The sequence below is a fragment of the Maudiozyma barnettii genome, assembly GCF_903064755.1.
Source record: "Maudiozyma barnettii strain CLIB 1767 genome assembly, contig: KABA2_06, whole genome shotgun sequence".
In the NCBI taxonomy this organism is placed as follows: domain Eukaryota; kingdom Fungi; phylum Ascomycota; class Saccharomycetes; order Saccharomycetales; family Saccharomycetaceae; genus Maudiozyma; species Maudiozyma barnettii.
Genome location: NW_024545243.1, coordinates 124,392 through 149,893, shown reverse-complemented (window position 1 = coordinate 149,893; position 25,502 = coordinate 124,392). Strand labels below are relative to the sequence as shown.

The window sequence follows — 25,502 nt, the reverse complement described above, 5'->3', positions numbered from 1 at the left end:
TAAAAACACTTAATGTTATGTTTTTTTATAATCTTTATATAAATATGTGCATATGTTAGTAAATATATCATTAACGTTTTAAAAGTTGATGTAGCCATTGTCTTCTAGGAATAAGACAACTCTTTGGACGACATCGAAAACAGAACCATCGGTTTCACTAACTTTGATGTCAGCATCATCGGAATTACCTACTGTATAGACATTAGTCAATTTACTTTGAACCAAAGTGACATCGGTTGGGATAATTAAACCTGAACCAGCATGAACAAAATCATTAATCAATTCATGTAAAACTTCTGCGTCATCAAATTGACGATCCAAGACTTTATAGTATCTTTCACCACCAAATTGTAGGAAGATAGATAATAATGCAGTTGATAATTGTTTAGTAGAGACTTTTAAGTTCCCAGGTAATAAAGATAGAGCAAACCCTTGTTTTGGTCTTGGTGGGTTTGATTCCCTTAGAATCTTAACGACCTCCGGGTAAGAAAACCATTCTGGGATGGAAGCACCAACCTTTAAACGACGTCTTAATTCAGTACCACTGATATTCAGAGTACGTGTCACCGACGTATCGACAGTATCTATTGGAGCGTATCTATCTTCATCTGGTAAGTAAGTAACCATTCTAAATGGTACCACAGTAATTTGTAACTCATCACGATGAGATTCGACTAATTCTTGAGCGTCATAAGGGCCATAGAAATCGACACCCTTTGAGTTTTTACCTGGACCTGCATGATCTCTACCAACAATGAAATGAGTAGCACCATAATTCTTTCTAATGATTGCATGCCATAGAGCTTCACGATCACCAGCCATTCTCATTGCTAGTGGTAATAAGGATACAAGAGCCATCCCAGCAGGGTATCTTTTGACGATTTCATTGTATGCACGTACTCTTGTATGGTGATCTATATCACCGGGTTTGGTCAACCCAACCACTGGATGGATCAAGATTTTAGCGTTAGTTTCTCTAGCGGCTCTCACAGTCAATTCTCTGTGGGCTCTATGCATTGGGTTTCTAGTTTGGAAAGCAACGACACGGTCCCAATGACGAGAATCAAATTCTGCTCTCAATTGAGCTGGGGTTCTACGTGCACCGGGGTAATCATAATGGACAGGTAATTGGATACACTCTAGGGACCCACCGATGTACCAGTCACCAGCTTGTTCGTTCAAATAACGAATCGCTGGATGTTCAGGATCACCACGGAATACCTTTGCAGCCTCGACAGACTTATCTGGTTGCCAAATATCCTGGACAGTAAGGATAGCAATTGGAATCTCACCATCCTGAGACAGGACAATACGTTCTCCACTTTGTACCTTACCTTTGATGAATGATTCGTTGTTGATATCCAAAGTGATTGGCATTGGCCATAGCGTACCATCTTCAAGACGACTGGAAGAGACCACAGAATTGTAATCAGCACGGTTTAAAAACCCATCCAGTGGAGAGAACCCACCGTTTAAGATCAGTTCAATGTCACACAATTGACGTTCAGTTAGAACCCATTGGTGAGCTAACTTGGTGGATTCCTCAAGTAGGGCGTTATGACGTGGTAAGTCTCTAGCGACTAGATCTTGTAATTTACCTCCGTGTGGGGCAGGCATAGTGTATATATATGTATGTGAATATGTAGATACGTAGGTAGAACTGTTATTGAGCAAGCTAATAAAAGAAAGGCAATTTATTGTTCATCATTCTTATCCTCGATACCTGGTCCCTTATATAGGTCAAATCCCATAGCAAGACAAAAGTAGATCAGCACATCCATTATACACAATCAGTATCGAGCCAGTTGTGAACAACAGCACTGGACTGTGGTGACACTACTCCATTATGAGCACATAGGCAGTTTATATAGAGAGGCGACCCAAAGAGAATCAGAGCAAAACGGTGTGGGACTTGGGTCAATTGGAGGGCAATGTCACGTGCCACAGACAGTTACACCCACACACCGCGTACATTATCGCTACACGGCGAAAAGTTGCTCTGCGTGTCACGTTGAATTGTCCCATTCAGGAAGAGAAGATGACCGAGTTGACGATGAATAGAATAGAATAGGATAGAATGCAAAGCAATTTACTTACCTGATGGTAATATTTTTAGTCATTGTTCGACCCATGGTTGTCCAACTTTTTTCTTTAACAACAGTAGCACCCATCGTGTAAGGCCGTGAGAACTTGCTGTCGTCTGTCGCTGTTAATCTTATTGTCGGGCATCTCAAGGAACCAGAAGAATTAGTCATTTTGGAACAGAATAAATGTTCATCGCAAACTTCTTGAACTCCAATGGAAAATATCCACCACTATATACGGTTGTATTTATGCCCTATGTCTCCCAAACATTTCAAGCGGGGGCTACTTGCGGATACTGTCAACATTGTTTTCGAGGGCTGGTAGAATTAGAGTCCTATGTGCCCCCTCCCCAAACCCCCAAAACATGAGGGCTCTCGACCAAATTGCCCCCAAAAAATGCAAAAAGGGATTCTTCAAGCCCTAACTTCCCAGCCCCGAATTTTGTCGTGTCAGCCGCCGCCGCTCTTTTATCACTGTACACGAATAGCCGTATCTTCCGAACTTCTATCGGAAATTTCGTTGCCAACTAAGCCCCTCACAATTAACTAAATACACGCGGTTTTAGGCGAAATATATATATAAATATATATCCATTAGTTTATATAAGCAGGTGGTTATGACGACGACAAGATATACTTCGTTCTTTGTTTCACTATTCATAAAGGTGATTAACAACTACTATACCTATATACTTATACATTTACATACTCACAACATAAGGTGTAATGGCATTGCATAGAAATATTAACGTGTTATGGCTGACCGTTGTGGTCACATACATGATACAGACAAGATCATTTGAAAATATTGTAGGTAGAGAACAATTGGTCGACCAAGATACACAACAAGTTCTGAAGCCTCAGAGTGTTCCAAGACAAGGTTTTACAGTACATCTAGCCATCTTGTACCTATTATCATGGTATCTGTTGATTCCATTCAGTAAGATGATTTGGTCTCATAATGAAACTGAAGATGTTATGAATAACAAGAATGAAGGTTTGGATACAGAGGCCGATGAGAATGACGATAATGTCGATCTTTCAGAACCAATAGAATTACCACAGCCTGTATCGACAGATAAAGGTCTCTCCTCAAATATAAGGTATTTTGCTAAGATTTTTATTATGGCCTTCTTTTTGTCCATCACAGTAGTGACTTATACTCTAGGTTTAGGTATATCTCCATCATTTGATATTACCTTAATTCAGAACTGTGCGTTCTTCGAGATTACTACTCTATTATATGGTGTCTGTAGTGTCTCTAAAAATAAAAACGTCTTTAGAAACTTTTTGATTATGATGGTAGCTGTTACTAGTATATTGATTGTTTCTTACACTAACGCTACATGTAATTTATTAGCTGGTAAAATGTCTGTCAATAAAGAAACTAAAGAAGTTAACGATCCGTGGTTGTTCGATAGATTAAAAGCTGGGTTGATTACTGGGTTGGGATCTTTAGCTATTGGTCCATTTGCTGTCTGGTGTAATCAATGGTTTGAGCAATCACCAAGAATTGAAAAAATTAAAATTAATACTAAAACTCTATTCTATTTACCAACTTTTTCAATTCTGTTACTATTACCATTCTTAAATTTAGGTAACCTAGGTTTGATTGTTGAGGAATATTTTGCACAACCTAAATTTTGGTTAAATTTATTTGTTGGGATAGTATTTGGTGTATTACCAAATATGGTTGCAATTATTAAGTTGAACGCTCATTATCCAAATGAATTTGTTACTACATGTAATCTAGGTGTGATTATAATGACGGGCTTATTCGAGTGGATATGTGAACCTGGTCATACTGTCATTGTTAGATGGGAAGTCATCTCTTACATCTTTTTAACTTTATGCACCATTACCCTTTATTTCAGTTTACGTGGAAATATGGCACATTAGGTCTTCTTCTTCTTTTTGATAATTTTCAAACTTTACCTTCCTTTTCCCTAAATACATAACTGTTTATTGATATGACAAAATTAATATTGTTTTTTAATTATTATTATTATTATTATTCTTATTCTTATTTACAAGTAAATACATTTATTCTACTTTGTTTATTTTTTATGAGTTCTCTTATATTCCCATAAGGATTCTCTGATCTTCTCTGCACCGGAAATCTCATCAAGATTTCTACCTAGAATTGTAATAAACTTACCTTCTGGATCCATTAAATAGAAAAAAATTGAATGATCCACTAGATATTCTTGACCAGGTTTAACATTCTCAGGAGTTGAAAAATACACACGGTACTGTTTACACATTTGTTTAATTTGATCATATGTACCTGTAATACCAATAATACTACTATGGAAATCTTTCAGATATTCCTTTAACACTTCAGGACTATCTCTAGCTGGATCACAAGTGACAAATACAGGTTGTAATTCAATTCTATCCTTTTGAAGTTCATCCAACCAACATCCTAATTTGTCTAATTCATCAGGACAAATATCTGGACAATGAGAGAATCCAAAATATACTATCGAGAATTTACCTAGCATGTTTTTATCAGTGAAAGCTTGACCATCTTGATCAATCAATTGAAATGGGTGTCCACCAATTTGAGGGGTACCGTACCCCTTTCTAGATTCCTTGTCTTGTTCTGCATCCATCTTCTTCTTTTGACGTTCAAATATATAATACGATAATCCACCAACAACAAGGAAAAATGCAATAGATAATGGAGCATTGAACTCAACATTCTCAAACCTTCTACTACGTCTACTACTATTAGCTTGCGACTCACTACCACCGATTGGTTGACGGCTTAAATGAGACTTTTGATAAAGAATGGAGGCGTTGTGTAAAGTTCTCATATTTTGGAAAGAAGGGGTTACCATCTTGGATCTCATTAGTAATCTAGTGGAATTGAACCTTGTAGTGGCTAACACATTACGTACGACATTGCTATGCAACTTACCAAATTTAAGCATCGTTAGTAATGTATATTTAGAACGAGTTGGGCTTTATTCTATCTTCCTCTTTATAATTGCTAAAAAGGTTCTGGTTTCCTTATAATTTGCTCATATTTTAAATTTTCCTTCCCTTTTCTCTGCCTTTTTTATATATATTATATATTTTTCATATCACCTTTTATTTGTCTGGTTTTTTTTCATATTTGACACATTTACAAGAGAACTATGCTATGACAAAAGTAAAAGGAGATATAAGAAAGAACATCTAAGCCATTGACACTCTATTTGGTTATCATGACTATGTATGTAAATCATTTGCATGCCTATTCCTTTTATTTTTAAAAAAGAAAATGCTGTTGATTGATTATGTACAGTTTGCGTCACAGTCGTAAAGAACAACAGGTAACTACAAAATGAAGAATTTTGACAACTCCACATGATATTAAAGGTCGCTATGCTTTTTTATTAATTGATGAGCATATGTCAGAATAACATGGGAAGCTTTGTTTCATTCATTTTACTATGTCAGGAGAAGATTATTTTAGCATTCGTGAGGATCTTGAATCACAAGAAGTAGGAAATCCTAGCAAAACACTTAGCAGACATGTCACTTTCAGATCTAACTCAGATGGTAGTAAAACTCCACCAAAACGGTATATTGGATCCACTAGGGTACGTTCACTATCTGCATGGAGATTCTATTGTTATTTGATTACTTGGTGGGTTCCCAGACCTTTGCTATCTTTCTGTGGTATGAAAACGAAAGAACGAAGGGTCGCTTGGAGGGAAAAGATTGGATTACTGTCAATTATCTTCTATATTGGAATATTTGTGACTTATCTAACATTTGGTTTAAGTAGTACTCTATGTAATTATTCCAGACAACGTCTACTACATACCGATGTACCTCTGACTCATATTGCAATAAATGGCGAAGCTTATGAATATAGACATACCGATACCGATAAAGAAAGCACTGACTATGTTACGGTAACGGCTGATCTATTATATGGGCCATCTAAATATGGAGGGAAAGATGCTAGTTTTTTGTTTCAAAATGTTAACGGGAATTGTCAAGGTTTGATCACGCCCAAGGATAATTGTTCAATACCAATAGATGAAGAAAAGAACATTGGGTGGTACTTTCCTTGTTTGGTACTACCGATTGACCCATTATATGATATCATTAATATGACGAATAAGATACACCCTCGAGATTGCCATCTTTCGAACATTACTAGATCAACTTTTTATGAATTAGAAAGTGAAGCAGATATTTACTATACTTGGCAAGAAGTGAAAAACGATACAAGAAATCTAATAGTCTATAATGGTGATGTATTAGATCTCGAATTATTAGATTGGATTTTAACAAAGGATTTAGATTATCCACACTATTTTGATGAATTAAGAGATTCAAATTTACAAGGTTATGATATCTCTTTAATAAGTAATACAAATTACGAAAAACAGATCGGAAGATGTCTTTCTGAAATTATTAAGGTCGGAGAAATTGAATCGCAAACTATTGGATGTATTGCTGCTGATGTAGTTCTATACGTTGCTTTGACATTGATTTTAGGTGCAGTCTTCACAAAATTTATTATTGCTTGTTATTTCCACTGGGTTATTGCTAAAGTACAAGGAGCAACAAAATTAGATTCAAAGTCAATGCTTCAACATAATAGAGCCGTTGAAGAATGGTCTGAAAATATAAACATTCAAGGCCCACTAAGATCAAATTCAAATTCGACCTCTGCAGCAAGTAGATTATCGAGAATTATATCTCTTGAAAGTACTCTGGCAAACATGAGTAAACGTAATTCTTTGATAAATGATGATTTCTCTCAGTTTACACCTTTGGATAATCCTGTTCATAAAACTGCTGGAGCTTCAAGCGTAAAGGGTTTACATGACAAATCTAGTTCCTCCTCCATGGGAAGTAGTTCACTTATCAGCAATAACTGTAACAGTGGGGTATGTATCATTCACACCTTAAATTCATCTTTGGTGACTGCAAATGTTGTGCAACAACAACCTACTTTATTCACACCATACAATTTCCCATTAATCCATACACTATGTTTGGTAACATGTTATTCAGAGGATAAAACGGGATTGAGAACCACATTAGATTCTCTTGCCATAACAGACTACCCAAATTCACATAAATTGATTTTTGTTATATGTGATGGTCTAATTAAGGGATCCGGCAACGCCGATATTACACCTGATATAGTCTTAGATATGGTTGAAGACTTTATTGTACCACGACATGAAGTTCACCCGCATTCGTATGTAGCAGTTGCCTCTGGTCTTAAACGTCACAATATGGCCAAAGTGTACGCAGGATTTTATAAATATGACAATGATACAATACCTTTGGAGAATCAACAAAAAGTCCCAGTAGTGGTCGTAGTGAAATGTGGAACATTAGAAGAACAACTTTCTCCAAAACCAGGAAACAGAGGTAAGAGAGATTCGCAGATTATTTTAATGTCTTTTTTACAAAAATTGACCTTCAATGAAAGGATGACTAGATTAGATTTTGAAATTCTTGCTAATATATGGAGAATTACTGGGTTGATGGCTGACGTGTATGAGGCTGTTCTGATGGTAGATGCAGATACAAAAGTATTTCCAGATTCCTTGAGTCATATGATTGCGGAGTTAGTGAAAGATCCTGAGATTATGGGTCTATGCGGTGAAACAAAAATTGCAAACAAAAGGGAATCTTGGGTGACCGCTATTCAAGTCTTCGAATATTATATATCTCATCATCAGATTAAGGCCTTTGAATCGGTCTTTTGTTCAGTTACATGTTTACCTGGATGTTTTTCGATGTATAGAATCAAATCACCAAAGGGATCTGATGGATTATGGATTCCAATACTAATAAACCCAGACATTGTTGAGAAATACTCTGATAATGATATTACTACTTTGCATAAGAAGAATTTATTGTTGTTGGGTGAAGATAGATATTTAACATCATTGATGTTGAAAACTTTTCCAAAGCGTAAGCAGGTGTTTGTTCCAAAGGCAGCGTGTAAAACAATTGTGCCTTCGAAATTTTCAGTATTACTTTCTCAGAGGAGACGATGGATTAATTCAACTGTTCATAACTTGTTTGAGCTGGTTTTAGTTAAGGATTTATGTGGCACATTTTGTTTCTCGATGCAATTCATTATTATTATAGAATTAATTGGTACTCTGGTGTTACCACTGGCAATATGTTTTACTCTATACGTTATTACCATTTCCATATTCTCATCGCCAACTCCGACAATGACACTATGTCTGTTGGCACTTATTTTGGGGCTTCCAGGTGCATTAGTTGTCGTTACAGTATCTAGTTTTTCATACGTTCTCTGGTTACTAGTATACATTATTGCTTTACCAATTTGGAATTTAATATTGCCAACGTATGCATATTGGAAATTTGATGATTTTTCATGGGGTGATACAAGAAAGGTTGTTGGAGAGAATATACACAATGGACATGACGAACCAAACAGTGAGTTTGAGCATTCTATGATTAGAATGAAAACTTGGAAGCAGTTCGAGAAAGAGATGACAATACAGAGTCTTCCGACAATAGAAGAAATTAGTTGAAAAGAGAAATTATTTTTGTAAAAACGATAAATAATATGGAAATGTTTTTTATTTGATTTTATTTATTTGTAACTTATATATCAAAGTATATTATTAAATATTAAAAAAGTTCTAAAAAAAAGATAAAGAAATGCAGAAAAGTAATTTACAGGGTTTTGCGAAGTAGCAATAATCGAAGATTCAGGAAAGAACAAAATAGATCATTTCTTCTTTTTTGTCATTTTTCCAACTAGCTTAGTAATCTTTGAAGGATCTAGAAGTTTAGTTTGTCTGACGTGAATTACGTAGTAAACACCAATCATGGCAAAAATGTTAAAAACAATGTAAATCCAGTAGATACCAAAGTTTCTCCATAAGTGGCTATATTCAGCATTAACGTAAGACAAGTATTCGTCACCGACGGAGTAGATACAGTAAGCACAATCAGTAGTAGCCTCTGGATTTTCAATATAACCAGTATTGGACTTTAGGAAAGCACTCATGTATTGACCACAAGTTTGTCCATTTGGTGGATTGAAGTAACTGTATTCCTTCTTAGAACATTTGACAGGTTTGTTGTGCAATAGAACACCAATTAAGTTCTGCACGAAGTAAGTATATGGAGATGTCTTCCACATAAACGTCCAGAAACCAGGCATTAAGGATTTTGGTTGCACGACACCACAGAATGCGATTAGGAAAGATAGACATAGACCCAGAATAATGTTGGCAGATTGTAAGTTAGGAGCCATGTATAAGACCAATAAACCTAGACCGACATAATATAGTTGGAACATAACAGAGTAATTCAAATAGTAAACGGCAGATGCAGAAGCTTCGAAGTGAATTCTTAATGGGAAATATGAAGAAACAAAGAAAATAGCAGAAAACAGTAAGTGGTATGGAATTTCACTCAAATATTGAGAAATTAAAACAAATGACCAATGGAACATATTAGATTTGGACTCTCTGACTTCAAATAATTCTCTGGCAGCAATAGCTCTAGCTTGTATTTGATTCATAGCTGGTGCGGAGATAATGATAGAAATGAAAGCAGCAAACATGGCATTCTGTAGACCAATGTGACTGTCACCAGGATCATAGAAAGTGAAACCAATGTATAGACCACCAACGGTCATCAGCATCATCTTAGACATGATATAATCCAAGTTTCTCCAGAAAGTAGTAGCGGTTCTCAAATAGACGTATCTAAATTGGTAAAGGTAAGAAGTAGCGTATTTCGAAGGTTCGGAACCGACTTCAGATTCATCCTTCTTTTGAGATAGCTCTGTAATCATTTCGTCGACTTTTTGGTTCGATTTAACGAAATTATCAGAATTGACCCAAATGTCATGCCAGTCCTCTTGAACAGAAGCAGTTGCACCGGCACCAATAGCCTCTAGAATATATTCAGCAGGGTTCTCTTCTTTGGTACATTTTCTAGCACCATGACTTTCGAAGTAGCCCAACAGAGTCTTAGAATTTTCACCAATATCCCCAAAGTAGACGGTTTGACCACCTTTCTTCAGTAGTAATAATCTGTCAAATTGTTCGAATAAAGTAGCAGAAGGTTGATGGATGGTACATAAAATACTTTGACCAACCTCAGCCAGTTTTCTTAGCAGTTGGATAATAGACCATGATGATTGAGAGTCCAAACCCGAAGTTGGTTCATCTAAAAACAATAAGACATCAGGTTTAGCGACTAATTCGACACCAATAGACAATTTCTTTCTTTGTTCGACATTTAAACCATTACCAATTGCACCGACCAAAGCTTCAGCATATTCTTCCATGTCAAGTAATTCAATAATTTTTTCGACGTAAGCACATTTTTCTTCATCTGGAATCGATTGGGGACGACGCATTCTAGCAGAGAACACTAAGGATTCTCTAACAGTCAATTCAGCGATATGGATATCTTGTTGTTGCACGTAACCACTACGTCTTTCAAAACTTTTGTCAATTGGACGACCATTGACTAACATGTCACCTGTAATGATACCAACGTTTCTTTGAGCCAAAGTATTCAATAGAGTAGTCTTACCAGCACCAGATTCACCCATCAAAGCAGTCATAGTACCAGGAACACAGTAACCAGAGACATTATCTAACAATTGACGTTGACCACCATCGTATGGGATAGTGTAACAAACGTTTCTCCAAATGAATGCACCTGCAGCCTTAAGTTCTTCGAAGATTGGAGCAGAGTCAGCAGCACTACTTGCACTACTTGAAAATTTTTCTTTAGCATCAATACTATCGTTAGCAGATTCTTCATCATTAATGGCTGTGAATCTTTTAGCACCTTTCTTGAAAATCAAAGCGTCACCACCACCTTTAACTGGTCTCTTATATTCAGTGACTACGGCTTTAATAATACCGTAACCTAATAGGAAACACCACATAATACCAAAATTTCTCCAAGTATCCTTATATTTATATTGGAAAGACAAATTTAGGTAATCGTCACCAAGGACCCATGATTGACCTGGTTTAGAACCAACAAATGCACAAACACGGTTAGCGTCAGTAATGTTTTGATAACCAGGGCCAGAAGGAACTAAAGTATCACCACAGCTCATGTGTCTACCATGGAATTCAGCATTAAGCATCGATTCAAAAGCGTATCTGATTGGTAAGATATAAGAAATCCATTTGAACCATGGATGCATGGAAGGTAATTGAATCATATAAGTGGAGTACATGGAGATAGACAACATCAGAATACCAGAAATAGAGTTTGCTTGAGATATATTATCACAACCAGCGGAAATCATTTCAAATAAACCATTGATTGCCTCGGAACACATTGTCAAGAACAAATAAACGATAAAGAAAGAATGAGCGGTTCTGTTTAAACCAGATAAGAAGTAGATAATAATTAGGAAACATGTAAGACCTAACATTCTGAATGGGAAACCAGAGATGGTACTAGCCAAGGCTTCAGCAGAAGGATGATATAACGAGTAACCTTTATGTTTTTGAAGGATTGGTCTATGTTCAAAACTAATATTTGCCAACCCCATTAAGGAGTAGTATAACAGACAGAAATATAAGACACCCCCTCTTGAGAATGCACCCGAAGTACTTGAAGGAGCATTGTAATATAGAGAACCCGAAACAAAGGATTGAACGATAGCAGCCACGATATTTGTCACAGTGGCACTCTTATCACCATAAATTCTTTGGAACCCACGTTGTGTACATAATCTAACTTGTTCCCAATATGATACAGTATAATAAGATTTAGTTCTAGCATATTTTGATTTTTCGTCAGCCATAGATTTTCTATACATAGATTCCACGTCATCGGCGTTCACTTGTTCTTTATAATTTTCGATATCTTTTTTCAAAGCTTCAAATTCTGGGGAGTTCAACCAATAATGTTCGAATTCTTCAGCGGTACGTGGTACTTTATGTTCATAGCCCGATTTGATTTGATGGAACCCATTAGGATCAGTAACGGCAGTCAAGAATTCAGCAGTGACTTGTCTTGGAGGACATTCATAACCCATATTAGTAAAATATTTCTTTGCGTCATGAATCAAACCATAATAGATTTGTCTCCCGGAATGAATCACGGTGACTTTATCGAAACATTCGTAGATGTTCTCACTTGCTTGATAGATGGTGACAAATGCAGTAGACCCTAACAAATTGGTCATGATACGAATAGCTTTAGCGTATTCCAAAGCTGTAGAGGCATCCAGCCCTCTAGTGGCATTATCCCAACAATATACCGACCCGTGAGCTGCTAGTGCTTCAGCAATGGAGACACGCTTACGTTCACCACCAGAGACACCTCTGATGAAATCGTTCCCTACTTTAGTGTTATAAGTGTGTCTTAAACCGAAGATAGTAGCGTATAATTCTCTTGTTGAAGCGATATACTCACTTCTGGATATATTATTGACTCTCTTTGCGGGAGTCTTACAAGCGATGGCGAAATCCAAAGTTTGTTGGACAGTTAAATGAGGGAAATGAACGTCCAATTCACCGTTGTAGATAACATCAGCTTTAAAATGTTTCATCATTTCGTTCTGTGGGATACCATCGTAAGAGACTTCACCTTCTGTTCCGCCGGCAAATTGATCGATTTCACCAGCTGTGACTTTTAAGAAAGAGGAGCAACCTGCACCTGGTCTACCTAACACCAGGACCATTTCACCTGGTTTTGCCAAAGCATTAACGTTTTGTAAAATCTTTTTCATCTTCGTGCCTCTCTTGGCTCTTATTCCTTTGTATATGGTGTAAGGCAAGCATAGGATATTACCGAACGTAGCGCCTTCTAAAGCCGAGGAATCTAACCCTTGACAACCGATATCCTCTAGGATCACCCCAGCTTTACGAATATGGATATTTTGTTCGTTGGCGTCTCTCACAAACGAAGCGAAGATTTCACGAGCATTGAACCCCTCAGTCTCGACAGAATTTAAATCCAGGGATCCGTTTCTAGTAGTATGTTTAGATAGTTTATCAGCTAACGATTCCACTTTTGAGGCTACATCATCTGCCATAGTGAATTTCCTTTGGTGTAAAGAATTGACGTCTTCATTTGGATTTGTTAGCATTCTGGTCAGTCTATCGGCTTGAGTGTCGTCTTCTCTAAACGATTGGAAAGTAGGAGCTTGCGATACGACATCGGCATTAGCGTTGTTGTTAATATTACGAATAGCAGTACCGTCGAATGCAATTTCAGATTCAGGAATCGAATTCGACCCACTGTCTGAATGGTAGTTATTGTTACCAGACATTCTTAATTGTGTTATTGCCCTTGTTCTAATAAATGAATAAATAAATAAACTATATAGCCAGACAGCAATTGAAAGTAGAACCGAAAATATATATAAGATTTACTATTTCATCAACCCTCTATATATACTGGTATATATATATATATATATCAGTATGCAATGACTTGTTATCCAAAATAAGACTAGATATGTGAAACATTGCAAGTCCCTTAGTATCGCAGACTATTTACCTGATTATTACTAAGATATTGCAATATTGCAGATGCGATCGATGTGTGGTCTCCCTGTGTCTTCTTAGTTGTTTATCTATCATTCTCACCTCTGAGTGAAATTTTGCATCCGTTTGTCCCTTGTCTCTTATGTAAGATGGCCGTCGCCCTGCGGCCGCGTCTGACCCATCGAAAAAGAAAGGAGAACTGAAAATTTTCATGTTGCGTTTATATCCACGGAAATAACAGGACTGAGATTCCCTTGTGCTGGCGGTGCTGGCGGCGGTGAGTCGCACTTTTGGCAACGAGAAGAAACGCTGCCTGCGTGCGTGCGAGGGAGGATTGCTCTGCGAGTTTCTCCGGATGTCGGAAACCAAAATTCGGCCGAGACAGTCTGAGCTGCTGCTGGTGCCGGTGGAGGTGTTGTTGTTGGTACTGCCATCGTGGCTGAAGCCACACACGCTTCGTTGTGACACACACGGTTTGCGTGTTTGCGTGTTTGGGACAGTGGTTCGTGCGTGTCCCGCCCCATTCCGCATTCCGCATTCCGCACAGTCATGGGCAAATATCCGCGGCTTTCTCTTTCTTTCTTTTTTGCGTGCAGTGCGTAACAACGCTCATTGCCATGGCGAATTGTGTATTTGTATTCATGGGGACTACTACGAAGATAACGACGATGACGATGTGGTCGAGCTGTCAACACGCTGGGGACATGTTACGTGATAATCACCTGTGAGCTTGTCACCGCCGGAAGCGGAAAATGATAGATTGGGCAGAGAGGGTGCACTAATAATAATTATATTCTGTATATATATCTATATAAAGTATGCGTGTTAGCATTCAAATATACAACTACCAGGTGCAGCTTTTGATACAATTATAGCATTATCTAGCACTTCTTGCGTAATGTTCGGGTATTGCAATTTGTAATATTGCTCGATTAACGCATTTTTCACATGTTCAACATTACAGCCATTCGGACCATTGGGCACTAAATGAACCGTTGATCCACCCCAGCCGGCCCCGGTTAATCGAGACCCGTACGAGCCATTGTTCAGCGCAATCTCGCAGAGCTTGTCGATCTCAACACTGGAACATTCATACAGTTCATCACAGGATCGTTGGGATCCATTCATCAGCTCGCCAAACTGATGATAAAACGTGTAATTGTTGGTCTTTGTCTGCTCGTTCGTCTCCTCGAATAATTGTAACGTCTTGATGACACGTAACGCCTCAGAATAGACATGTTTCGCACGCTTGTATATTTTCAACATCTGAAACCGGATGGGAAACAGCATCAAGTATTCGCGAGTGAACTCTTCCTTCGAGCATTCAAGCGCTTTCGAGACTTCGTCGGCTGTATGCCCGTTTTTCTTATCTCCAAGACATTCTTCCGTTAATTGCAACATCAACTCCAATTGATTGATTCGGGACTCTATACTATCATTGATCTCAAACTTCACTTGTGATCGATGCAACCCTAGATATGCATTCATAAAATCTCTTAAATTGCCCTTCCGAATATTCGAACTTAAATCATAATTCATAACAACTCCATAATGCATAGCTAAAATATTAGCCGCAATAATCACTTCAACTACTCTTAAATTATAATTCGTAGACGCCGTATCATATTTATTCACTTCAACTAATGTATCAGCTACAATAAATTCAATGTCCCAATCGAGACTCATGGTTGGGAATTGGATCGGGGTGGCTTTCAACTCAGGTTTAAACGATACACATAAGGCATGGCCTCGTTGACCGTATATTGAAGCAGCTTGGTCCATACCACCATTGTTAACACCCAAATAATGTTCCGCGACAGAGGTGATCCGTAACAGATCGGCTTTGGGTATTCTATACCCATGTCCCATATTCGCACGAATGATCCCTAACGTCACGGCACATATGATAGCAGACGACGATCCAAGTCCACTCCCCACTGGAACATCCCCTTGACAAAACACATCCATCCCATTCAACGGTTGGACATTATATTTCTCAGGACATATCTCTTTTAAATATAATTGCGCTACATATAACCCACATTTAAAATAATTAGACCAATCCGAGATCGAGGGATCGATATTTATTGGGGAACCATCTAATGGTAAATCAAACTTCCTACCTGCAAAACGTTGTTTATCCTTATTGGCTAATGTAATTGATGGATTGTTGTTCTCTTTTAAATCATGAACTTTGATAGCACATAACATATCTCTTTCAAGAGATAATGGTAACACTGAAAAATCTGCATAATCTATATGTTCACCAATTAAATTGACTCTCCCAGGAGAATGTGCTATAAAATCGGGCTTATACCCATATGTATCAATGAACGATGCAATAACTTTGGGACATTTGTCTACTAACGATACAGGTGCATTCTTTTCTTGAACGGCACTATCGTCGAGAATATTGTATTGAGGAACGAACATATTGTTCGTGGTATTACTAGTCATAGTTTGTTTTGGTTTTTTGTTTTGGTTTTTGTTTTTGGCTTTTATGTAAGTTGAACTTCGATGATGATCTAATAGGGGTATACTATATTTCTACTCCTACATATGCCTGTCGTTATTAACCTGAATTATTTTATTTATTACCCTGGCTCTCTGTTCTTTGTTCTTTCTCCCCCTTTCTGTTTTTGTTTTGTTTTTGTTTATGGTGTTCTCTCTTTCTTTGAGGGGAGAAAACTTTTTGAAATTTTTCAGTTGTCCTCGCAGGCAAAGTTTTGTTTTGTTTCGGTACTTCTCAAATTTGTCACGTGCTGGAAGACGTTTAAAGTAGTAAGTGCACACTCTTAATAGGATATATATGAATAAACAAAACAGTCAAACTATCGTTATTCCTAATGACTGTCTACCTTCATTGATACAGGGAGTTTGTTTCTGTTTTAAAATTTATTATGTACCTGGGTTTAACATATGGTTCTACAGTGATCTGTACTCAACATATGGATTTAATTATGACGATCATTATCAAACATATGTTAATAATAAGTATATGGTCAAGTTGTATAGTGGTAAACCCACTTTCAGACCTTTCAGACCTTGAGTTTTGTTTATAAAGCAAGTTTGTCAGGAGCACGAAAGTCCGAATTTAACCTTGACATCAGAGCCACCCGACCAGCATCTGATCCTTCTTCTCATTTATTTTTTGCAAAGGATATATGTATGTTTTTACTAAAACTCAACTGAGTCGGTGTCAACAGGGCCGGCAAGAGAGGGGAGGAGGGGCAAGAGAAGTAAGTGATAAATAAGGAAATCTGTTACAATGTGGGGCAAACGACCAGCTCCATGTGTTGTTTTATTTTTCTTTCTTGCTCTTGAAGGGCTTTATTCTCTTTGAAAGAGTTTGGCTTGCTTTGTTAATGCTCTTTCGGGGGCCACTGTCCCGCAATGTGGAGCTGATCCCATCAGAACACCCCGCACAGACGTAGCTGCACAACGCGAGTCGGATCACTGTTTCCCGAGGCAACAAGGATATTACCATAGCAGCTAATTTTTGCCTTATTCTTAAAACCATTATCTAAACTACTTCACAATATAAACATTTCAAACACTTATATATGTATATATATATAAGGCCAGTGTATTGTCCTTTCATAAATGTTTAGACAAGTCTTTTGTATTTATTGGTGTTATTGTCGTTCTCATAACATAGATTGATCAAATGCAATATTCTCAAACAAACGAGAATAATATCAATAAATATAAAAGAAGAAAAATGACTCAAGTTAAAACAGTTTTAGTCACAGGTGGTGCCGGTTACATTGGTTCCCATACTGTCGTCGAGTTGATTGAAAACGGCTATGAAGTCGTTGTTGTTGACGATTTATCCAACTCCTCGTACGATTCTATCTCTAGAATCGAAATTCTAACCAAACATCACGTCCCATTCTATCACGTTGATCTATGTGATCGTGAACATTTGGAACCAGTCTTCAAGGAACACAAGATTGATTCCGTGATCCATTTTGCTGGTTTGAAAGCCGTTGGTGAATCCACTCAAATTCCATTGAAATATTACCACAACAATATCTTAGGTACTTTGGTTCTATTAGAATTAATGAAGAAATACGATGTCGCTAAATTCGTCTTCTCTTCTTCTGCTACCGTTTACGGTGATGCCACTAGATTCCCAGACATGATTCCAATTCCAGAAGAATGTCCATTAGGTCCAACTAACCCATACGGTAACACTAAATTCACCATTGAAAAGATCTTGAACGATCTTTACAACTCTCAAACCGATAACTGGAAGTTTGCCATTCTACGTTACTTCAACCCAATCGGTGCTCATCCTTCTGGTTTGATTGGTGAAGATCCATTAGGTATTCCAAACAATCTATTACCATACATGGCTCAAGTCGCTTCTGGTAGACGTGAAAAATTAAACGTCTTTGGTAATGATTATGACAGTAGAGATGGTACTCCAATCAGAGATTACATTCATGTTGTCGATTTGGCTAAGGGTCACATTGCTGCTTTGAAATACTTAGACTCCTTTGAAACCACTAAGAAGACTGGTATCTGTCGTGAATGGAACTTAGGTTCTGGTAAGGGTTCTACTGTCCTTGAAGTCTACAGTGCCTTCTGCAAAGCTTGTGGTGAAGATATTCCATACGAAGTTACTGGTAGAAGAGCTGGTGACGTCTTAAACTTGACTGCTAAACCAGACAGAGCCAAGAAGGAATTGAAATGGCAAACTGAATTGACTGTCGATGACGCCTGTACAGATTTGCAAAAATGGAACACAGAAAATCCATTCGGTTATCAACTAAATGGTGTCGAAGTTAAATTTGCCACTCCAGAAAAGGAATATGACGCTAGATTCATCACTATTGGTGCTGGTACTAAATTTGCCGCTACTATTGCTAACATGGGTGCCACTTTAGTCGATTTGAAGGTCGATGGTCAATCTGTTGTTATTGGTTACGATGATGAAGCCAGTTATGCTGACCCAGAAGCTTGTTACTTAGGTGCTACTGTCGGTAGATACGCTAACAGAATCGCTCATGGTAAGTTCAACTTGAATGGTACTGATTATCAATTGACTATCAACAATGATGTCAACGCTAACCATTCTAGTATCTCCAGTTTCCATACTAAGAGATTCTTAGGTCCAATTGTTAAAAACCCAACTCAAGGTATTTACACTGCTGAATATATCCTAATGGACAAGGAATCCGATGGTGAATTACCAGGTGACTTTGAAGTTCACGTTACATACACTTTGAATGTCGAAGAAAAGACACTAGATATGGAATATGAAGGTAAGGTTCAAGGTAAAGCCACTCCAATCAACATGACTAACCACTCTTACTTCAACTTGAACAAAGTTAACAACCCATCCATTGAAGGTACTGAGATTTCTGTTATCTCTGATGATTGTATCGATGTTGATGAACATACCATTCCAACTGGTAAAGTTATCAAGAGAGAAATTGCCACTATTAGCTCTGGTAAGAGTACTATTCTAGGTAAAAATGAACCAAAATACGATTACAATTTCTTAGTTGATGCTTCCTCTTCTCCAAAAGAAACTGACACAAGATCTCAAAAGTTGAACTTGGTTACTAAGGCATACCATCCAGAATCTAAGATCGGCCTAGAAGTTTATTCTACAGAACCATCCTACCAAATCTACACTGGTGATTGGTTAGCAGCTGGTTTTGCTCCTAGAGAAGGTTTTGCTGTTGAACCAGGTAGATATGTCAATGCTATCAATCAACCACAATGGAAGGACTGTGTTTCTTTGAACCCAGGTCAAACTTACGGTGCTAAGATTGTCTACAAATTCTCTTCCTAGATTGTTCAACTAGACAACAACGACAAAGAAGAAAAATAAAATTTAGAACGGTTTTTTTTGGTACCGAACAAATCCATAGTAATATACTTTTTTAATGTCCTATATATCCCTAATAATTAACTTTTCTTAATAACTTATACAAATAATAAAATGATTAATGAATATACTTTATAGTAAAAATAACATTTGTGCACTTTATTACGTAATAAAGTAGCACTGCCGGTCCTATAATCGTTCTAGTAATATCAAGAATTAAGACGACCCCTAATACATAACTGGTGAACCCTCAAAAGGAAAAAGAAACGGTACGGTAGGCATAATTTATAATTCTCGGATACTATCAATTCTGATTAAATGTGTCCTTGCTTTCTAAGAGCCGACTAGGAAAAACTAGTTGATTGGCTCTGTTTGATGGAGATACTTTACTAATATCTCTAAAGTGACTTGTAACTTGCTTCCTCTACTTGAGTAACAAAAAAGCACCGGTAAGGACGAATCCCCATGTTCTTAATGATCTGTTGATGCATTCCTATGATCTTTCATTAGTATCCATTGCTGCTAGAAGTCCGTTAAGGATCATTACGTAAAAGAATCTTACAGTGCGCTTCCTTCGGCTCCTCGACGGCAATTATTCACTCTCTGCTCCTTGATTCTTCGTATTCCGTTTCACCGACCGATCGTTGAGCCAAAGGATTATAACGCCGCACCGTGAAAAATTTCGATGAGACTTACCTAATCTCTTCTCATTGCGATGGATGCCACATATTAATAACAACATTATTACGCAATCCAATAAAGGGATTACGTTAGGGGAGAAACCATTAAAGTAGAGTTGAATATTTGTTTTTAGAAAAGTTGAGAAATTAGGAAAAATATGTATAATATAAATAGGTCATCAATTTGAGTTGTAGATGAAGAATCTTATTTTAGTTTTTATCCCTTGTTTTGTATTGAAATATATAAATCACTAACAAACCAAAAGTTAAAAAAACAATCCAATAAACATAAATAAATAAATTAATTAATTAAAAAATATGCCTTTCGTCAAAGATTTCACTCCAGTTGCTTTAAATGATACCAACTTATTCAAGCCTATCAAGGTTGGTACCAATGAATTGCAAAACAGAATTGTCATGCCTCCATTGACTAGAATGAGAGCTACTCATCCAGGTAATGTTCCAAACAAAGAATGGGCCACTGAATACTACAATCAACGTTCTCAGGCTCCAGGTACGATGTTGATCACTGAAGGTACTTTTATTTCACCACAGGCAGGTGGTTATGATAACGCTCCTGGTATTTGGTCCAATGAGCAAGTTACCGAATGGAAAAAGATTTTCGCTAAGGTTCACAGCAACAAATCATTTATTTGGGTTCAATTATGGGCTCTAGGTAGAGCATCATATGCTGATACCTTGGCTAGAGATGGTTTACGTTACGATTCTGCCTCCGATGGTGTCTATATGGATGATGAATCAAAGGAAAAAGCTGAAAAGTCTAAAAATCCTCAGCATGGTATTACAAAGGATGAAATAAAACAATATATTAAGGAATATATTCAAGCAGCTAAAAATTCTTTAGCTGCTGGTGCAGATGGTGTTGAAATTCATTCTGCAAACGGTTACTTGTTAAACCAATTCTTGGATCCAATGTCCAATCACAGAACTGATGAATATGGTGGATCTATTGAAAACAGATCTAGATTTGCACTAGAGGTTGTCGACGCCTTGGTTGATGCTATCGGTGAAGATAAAGTAGGTATTAGATTCTCACCATATGGTACCTTTGGTAACTTGTCTGGTGGTGCCGAACCTTTAATCGTCGCACAATACGCTCATGTTATTGGTGAACTAGAAAAGAGAGCTAGAGCAGGTAAACGTTTAGCTTATATTCATTTGGTTGAACCTCGTGTCACTAATCCTTTCATGACAGAAGGTACAGGTGAGTACGATGAAGGTACTAACGATTTCGTTTACTCTATCTGGAAAGGTTTAATTATTAGAGCTGGTAATTTGGCCCTTCACCCAGAAATTGCTAGAGAGTTAGTCAAGGATGAACGTACTCTATTGGCATATGGTAGATTCTTTATTGCTAATCCAGATTTGGTAGCAAGATTACAAAAGGGTCTGCCATTGAATAAATACAACAGAGATAGGTTTTATGCAATGACATCTGAAGGTTATTTGGATTATCCAACTTATGATGAAGCCATTGCTTTGGGGTGGGACAAACAATAGAAGAAATAGTAGTTATTTAAATATAATATTGTGACATTGTTTGCCTCATTTTTTAATATGTACACACATAATTACATTTAATATGGAATATATATTTAATAATAATAAAAATAATAAGTACATTGATTTTAAAATTGTTTCGAATCCATGTCTTTGTTGATAAATAATGGTACACTGCATATGTTATATAACTTTGATTAAATTAATTATTAGATTATTAGCTAGATATTTTTTTTTTTAAGAATAATATTACAAAAGGAACTTTCAATCTATAACAGAGAAAGAAATATTGGCAAAAAAATAAATATTATACAACAAAAAAAGAGAAATCACACTCAAAATGAATCACTTAATTATTTTTTAGTCAGGCTATAAATTTCTCAATTTTTTTTTTCTATGAGGAAGCCTTATTTTGTTTTCTATGTCGACTTTATTCTTAGTCTTTTGGAAGCAATTCTTTTTTCTTTTCTTTTTCTCTTCTTTTCTAGGACAGCCAATGGGGTTTCCAGACAGTCTACTTGTTGGGAATTCCAGTGATGTAATCTTCTTAGATGTTTTACAAGGTGATCCTTTCTTTTAAACCTTTTAATACATTCTGGACAAGCCCATGGTCTTTCTTCCGAATGGACAGTATCAGTATGCCTGTCTAGGTGTGCTTCGCTTTGACACATTCTTTGACAATCCACACAACAGACAGGTTTCTGCTGTTTGGCATCAACTTTTTCACCTCTATTATTAACCAAGTTTAGAATGTACACCGTCTTTGCAGGATTTTCTTGTGATATGATCCCTTCTTCAGCCATTTGCGAAGCTTGTCTAGCATCAAATTTTTGTATAGCTTCTTCAACTGCTTGTATAATCAAATCAGCCTCAGAAACGTATTTAACAGTCTCCCCATTTTCTTTGATACCATTTTGTTGTTGTATAATTAATGAAGAAGAAGTTGGAACCGAAAAGTCACCTTCTTCACTATCAACTCTATCTTTTTGAGCTATGGTACCAGAAGATTCTTCGATATTGTTGTAAACCTCATTCTGATTGGTTTCTTCAGGAATGTTGTTATTACTACTGTCACTATTATTATTGTTGTTATCGGTATTTGATTGAAACAATATATCTGTATTTAGCATACTTTCTATTAAGTTAGAATCATATAAATTGTTAATTATTGGTTCAAAATTGGTAGCACCATCATCATATGGTAAAACTGGAGTCGTAGCAAAATGATCTTTAAAGTTAAGTTCCACATTGAAGCCTGTTAAAAATTGAGACTCATTTGAAGAAGAATAACTCAAAGGGTCAAACTGAAACTCCATTAGAAATAAATTGCTTAGAAGTTGATTGTTTTAATGTATATAATAATAGTAATATTAATTGTTATTATTGATATTATTGGTTGGTATTTTTTTTTACTGAAGGAACATATAATGAAGAGTGTAAAGCAATAATGACAATTAAATTTTAAATAACTGGAACCTGCCCATACTTTTATATCAATTATAATGTATTATTTGGAGCCTTTATTACCCATTCTACTAATTTGAAAAGGTGTCTTTTGTATAATAAATCACTTCCCAATTTCTAAAAGGTGCTCTGAAGTAAAGTTTCATAGTATCATTAGGGGAATACCATAAAATCTGACTAGGTATTCTTATTTTTTTAAGAATAAATCTAATACCCATTACCTTTTAATAAGCGCTATGTATGAGAAATGACTTATTATTATTTTACCCACAAGACGATTCTAGGTAGTCATCGACTAAAATTTACAGTAGACAATAAAATCTAATTTCGGTAGCACACTATATTGAATATACCGAAAGAGTATAATTAGTGATTGATCAATGGATCTATGAGAGCTGTTTTTATAAACCATTATACATCACTTAAGTCATATCTCAAAAAAATTAAAAAATAAATTGTAAGATGGGAGGAAGAGACTAGGAAAAGGTGATACGAGGTATTATTAATTAGGGTATCTTATTTTTAACTACTCATCACTTTGTATCCTCGTATACCATTCTGTAAGAGAACTTAATCATAGTTATTTTGCCTTAATCTTTACCCATCAGGATTGGGGTGTTTTTTCTCAGGGTCTGTCTGGCAAATAAAGAATCATTATTTTATCATTTGTGACACTTCATTTTTCTTGCAGGATATACGGCGCATCTAAGCAAGCGCATAAAAAGTACATATTTTTAATACTTATTAGACGAAGATAGACACCAGCCACATGTTAAATACCAAATAACGGGACCATTATTTACTTATAATGTTGTTTTATGTAAGGGTGTAAGTGGAAAAATTTATGTTAGAATTTTTGCCTCAACATATTATGAAACAGGAATGTTACTGAGATTCTTTTTGGAATATATTTTCTTTCAATGGTAAAATAACATAGTTATTAATAAATAAATGGCCTCATAACTAGGTAACCTTTCATATTCACATATCAAAACAGTCTCGTAAGTATTATTGGTAGTATTATATTCATTCCACCATTCAAATCTTGTTCCACCCCTACCAAATAATATGCACAACTCCAGAGGTAGAATACAGAACATTGTAATGTCCTTAGAATTGTTATCTTGAAATTATATTTCTCATTTCTTTTATTTAATTATATTTGCAAATTTTCAAATTGACTGGGGTTTATTTTTACCATGATCATCACACAAACTCCGATCAGAAGACAACTTATTTTCATTTTCATAGGACTTCATTAATAAATGCATTTTGTTCTCCAAAGTTATTACAGGTGATTACACGTAGAAAATATAGTCTATTCCTTTAAACAATTGATAATTTCTTCCTGAAGCTATATAAATTGCAGAAATAATTGCTCTAAACGACTTTAAAGTATTTATACATAAGGAAGCAAAGTTTAGCAACTTAGTTCCCATTGTGGTGTATTTAGACTGTTATAAAACTTATGTTGTTACCTTTTTTATTTGAATTCAGGAATGCTCCATTGATATGTTCGAGAAAGCTATATTCCACCGAAGACAAATGGAATCCAAAAAAATGAAATATGAGATTTGAAAATTATCGGTTCATGAATTACTATTTATATTATACGTAATTAGTCAAAGATACTCCCATTATTGACATACTTAGAACTATGCAAGTGTTTTGAGTTTACCAGTCAATTTCATTTGGGTCTATAACAATAGAGAGATTGTTTATACTTGCATTCCTTATAAAATGTTCTGTACCTTCGAAGTCCAACCTGAAATAAGGGTAAAATGAATGAAGTACCTAATACCAGTATCATATACATTATTTTCCGGGGCGTACTATAATTCATGACGCCTAGATTGAATATTTATTTTTATTAGATAAAGAACCCCTGTTCTTAATGGTTCAATTGCTCTCACTTTTTATTAGAGGTACCTGATACGAAATTTTGAAGTCAACACTTGATTTTTAAACTAAACGACATCCTTTTTTCATCCCTCATAAGCATTACTCCTGAGCTGAAGCTAGTATAGTAGAGTTAGGTCTTGATTAGTTAATTATACTAAGTGCTATGCAGAGAGGTATAGGTAGTGTAAACGTAAGTTTAAATCGAGAAGATACGATTAGTATTCGAGTTGAAATTATCGGATATAGTTATAGATATTCAAATGTATAATCTTGTGGTTTATTTTATGTTATATATGACAGAAATTATGTGGAATTGAGATATCTAAAATGTCCAAATAGGAATGAAGAATTACGTAATAATTAGGTAATAACATTCCCATTAATTAGTAATTTATTACCTAATAATTTCATTACGTAAAAATTAGGTAATAATGGTTTTTACTTAATAATTCATTAGGTAATATTTTATTAAGAAAGAATTAGAGAAACAGTTTTTTAAGAAAATAAATAATATATAAAGACA

General features: G+C 36.1%; 10 protein-coding genes across 10 annotated transcripts; 4 read left to right on the top strand and 6 right to left on the bottom strand.

The window, feature by feature from the left end:
• Positions 1-78: 78 nt before the first annotated feature.
• On the bottom strand, positions 79-1,617 carry MET3 (sulfate adenylyltransferase; the record flags this gene model as incomplete). Its single annotated transcript, XM_041551183.1, has 1 exon — positions 79-1,617. The coding sequence occupies one exon, from the start codon at positions 1,615-1,617 to the stop codon at positions 79-81; it is 1,539 nt and encodes a 512-aa protein (XP_041407117.1).
• Positions 1,618-2,810: 1,193 nt separating this feature from the next.
• On the top strand, positions 2,811-3,983 carry KABA2_06S01694 (uncharacterized protein; the record flags this gene model as incomplete). The annotated part of the gene is made up of 1 exon (XM_041551182.1): positions 2,811-3,983. One exon carries the CDS (start codon positions 2,811-2,813, stop codon positions 3,981-3,983), a length of 1,173 nt encoding a protein of 390 aa, XP_041407116.1.
• A 158-nt stretch (positions 3,984-4,141) lies between these two features.
• KABA2_06S01672 (SCO family protein) lies at positions 4,142-5,020 on the bottom strand (the record flags this gene model as incomplete). The annotated part of the gene is made up of 1 exon (XM_041551181.1): positions 4,142-5,020. One exon carries the CDS (start codon positions 5,018-5,020, stop codon positions 4,142-4,144), a length of 879 nt encoding a protein of 292 aa, XP_041407115.1.
• Positions 5,021-5,524: 504 nt separating this feature from the next.
• On the top strand, positions 5,525-8,617 carry KABA2_06S01650 (uncharacterized protein; the record flags this gene model as incomplete). The annotated part of the gene is made up of 1 exon (XM_041551180.1): positions 5,525-8,617. The coding sequence occupies one exon, from the start codon at positions 5,525-5,527 to the stop codon at positions 8,615-8,617; it is 3,093 nt and encodes a 1,030-aa protein (XP_041407114.1).
• Positions 8,618-8,817: 200 nt separating this feature from the next.
• Positions 8,818-13,353, bottom strand: SNQ2 (ATP-binding cassette transporter SNQ2; the record flags this gene model as incomplete). The annotated part of the gene is made up of 1 exon (XM_041551179.1): positions 8,818-13,353. One exon carries the CDS (start codon positions 13,351-13,353, stop codon positions 8,818-8,820), a length of 4,536 nt encoding a protein of 1,511 aa, XP_041407113.1.
• Positions 13,354-13,579: 226 nt separating this feature from the next.
• KABA2_06S01606 (uncharacterized protein) lies at positions 13,580-14,101 on the bottom strand (the record flags this gene model as incomplete). Its single annotated transcript, XM_041551178.1, has 1 exon — positions 13,580-14,101. One exon carries the CDS (start codon positions 14,099-14,101, stop codon positions 13,580-13,582), a length of 522 nt encoding a protein of 173 aa, XP_041407112.1.
• Positions 14,102-14,395: 294 nt separating this feature from the next.
• Positions 14,396-16,027, bottom strand: KABA2_06S01584 (uncharacterized protein; the record flags this gene model as incomplete). The annotated part of the gene is made up of 1 exon (XM_041551177.1): positions 14,396-16,027. The coding sequence occupies one exon, from the start codon at positions 16,025-16,027 to the stop codon at positions 14,396-14,398; it is 1,632 nt and encodes a 543-aa protein (XP_041407111.1).
• Positions 16,028-17,237: 1,210 nt separating this feature from the next.
• On the top strand, positions 17,238-19,376 carry GAL10 (bifunctional UDP-glucose 4-epimerase/aldose 1-epimerase; the record flags this gene model as incomplete). Its single annotated transcript, XM_041551176.1, has 1 exon — positions 17,238-19,376. One exon carries the CDS (start codon positions 17,238-17,240, stop codon positions 19,374-19,376), a length of 2,139 nt encoding a protein of 712 aa, XP_041407110.1.
• Positions 19,377-20,410: 1,034 nt separating this feature from the next.
• Positions 20,411-21,613, top strand: KABA2_06S01540 (alkene reductase; the record flags this gene model as incomplete). Its single annotated transcript, XM_041551175.1, has 1 exon — positions 20,411-21,613. The coding sequence occupies one exon, from the start codon at positions 20,411-20,413 to the stop codon at positions 21,611-21,613; it is 1,203 nt and encodes a 400-aa protein (XP_041407109.1).
• Positions 21,614-22,032: 419 nt separating this feature from the next.
• On the bottom strand, positions 22,033-22,929 carry KABA2_06S01518 (uncharacterized protein; the record flags this gene model as incomplete). The annotated part of the gene is made up of 1 exon (XM_041551174.1): positions 22,033-22,929. The coding sequence occupies one exon, from the start codon at positions 22,927-22,929 to the stop codon at positions 22,033-22,035; it is 897 nt and encodes a 298-aa protein (XP_041407108.1).
• Positions 22,930-25,502: the final 2,573 nt, after the last annotated feature.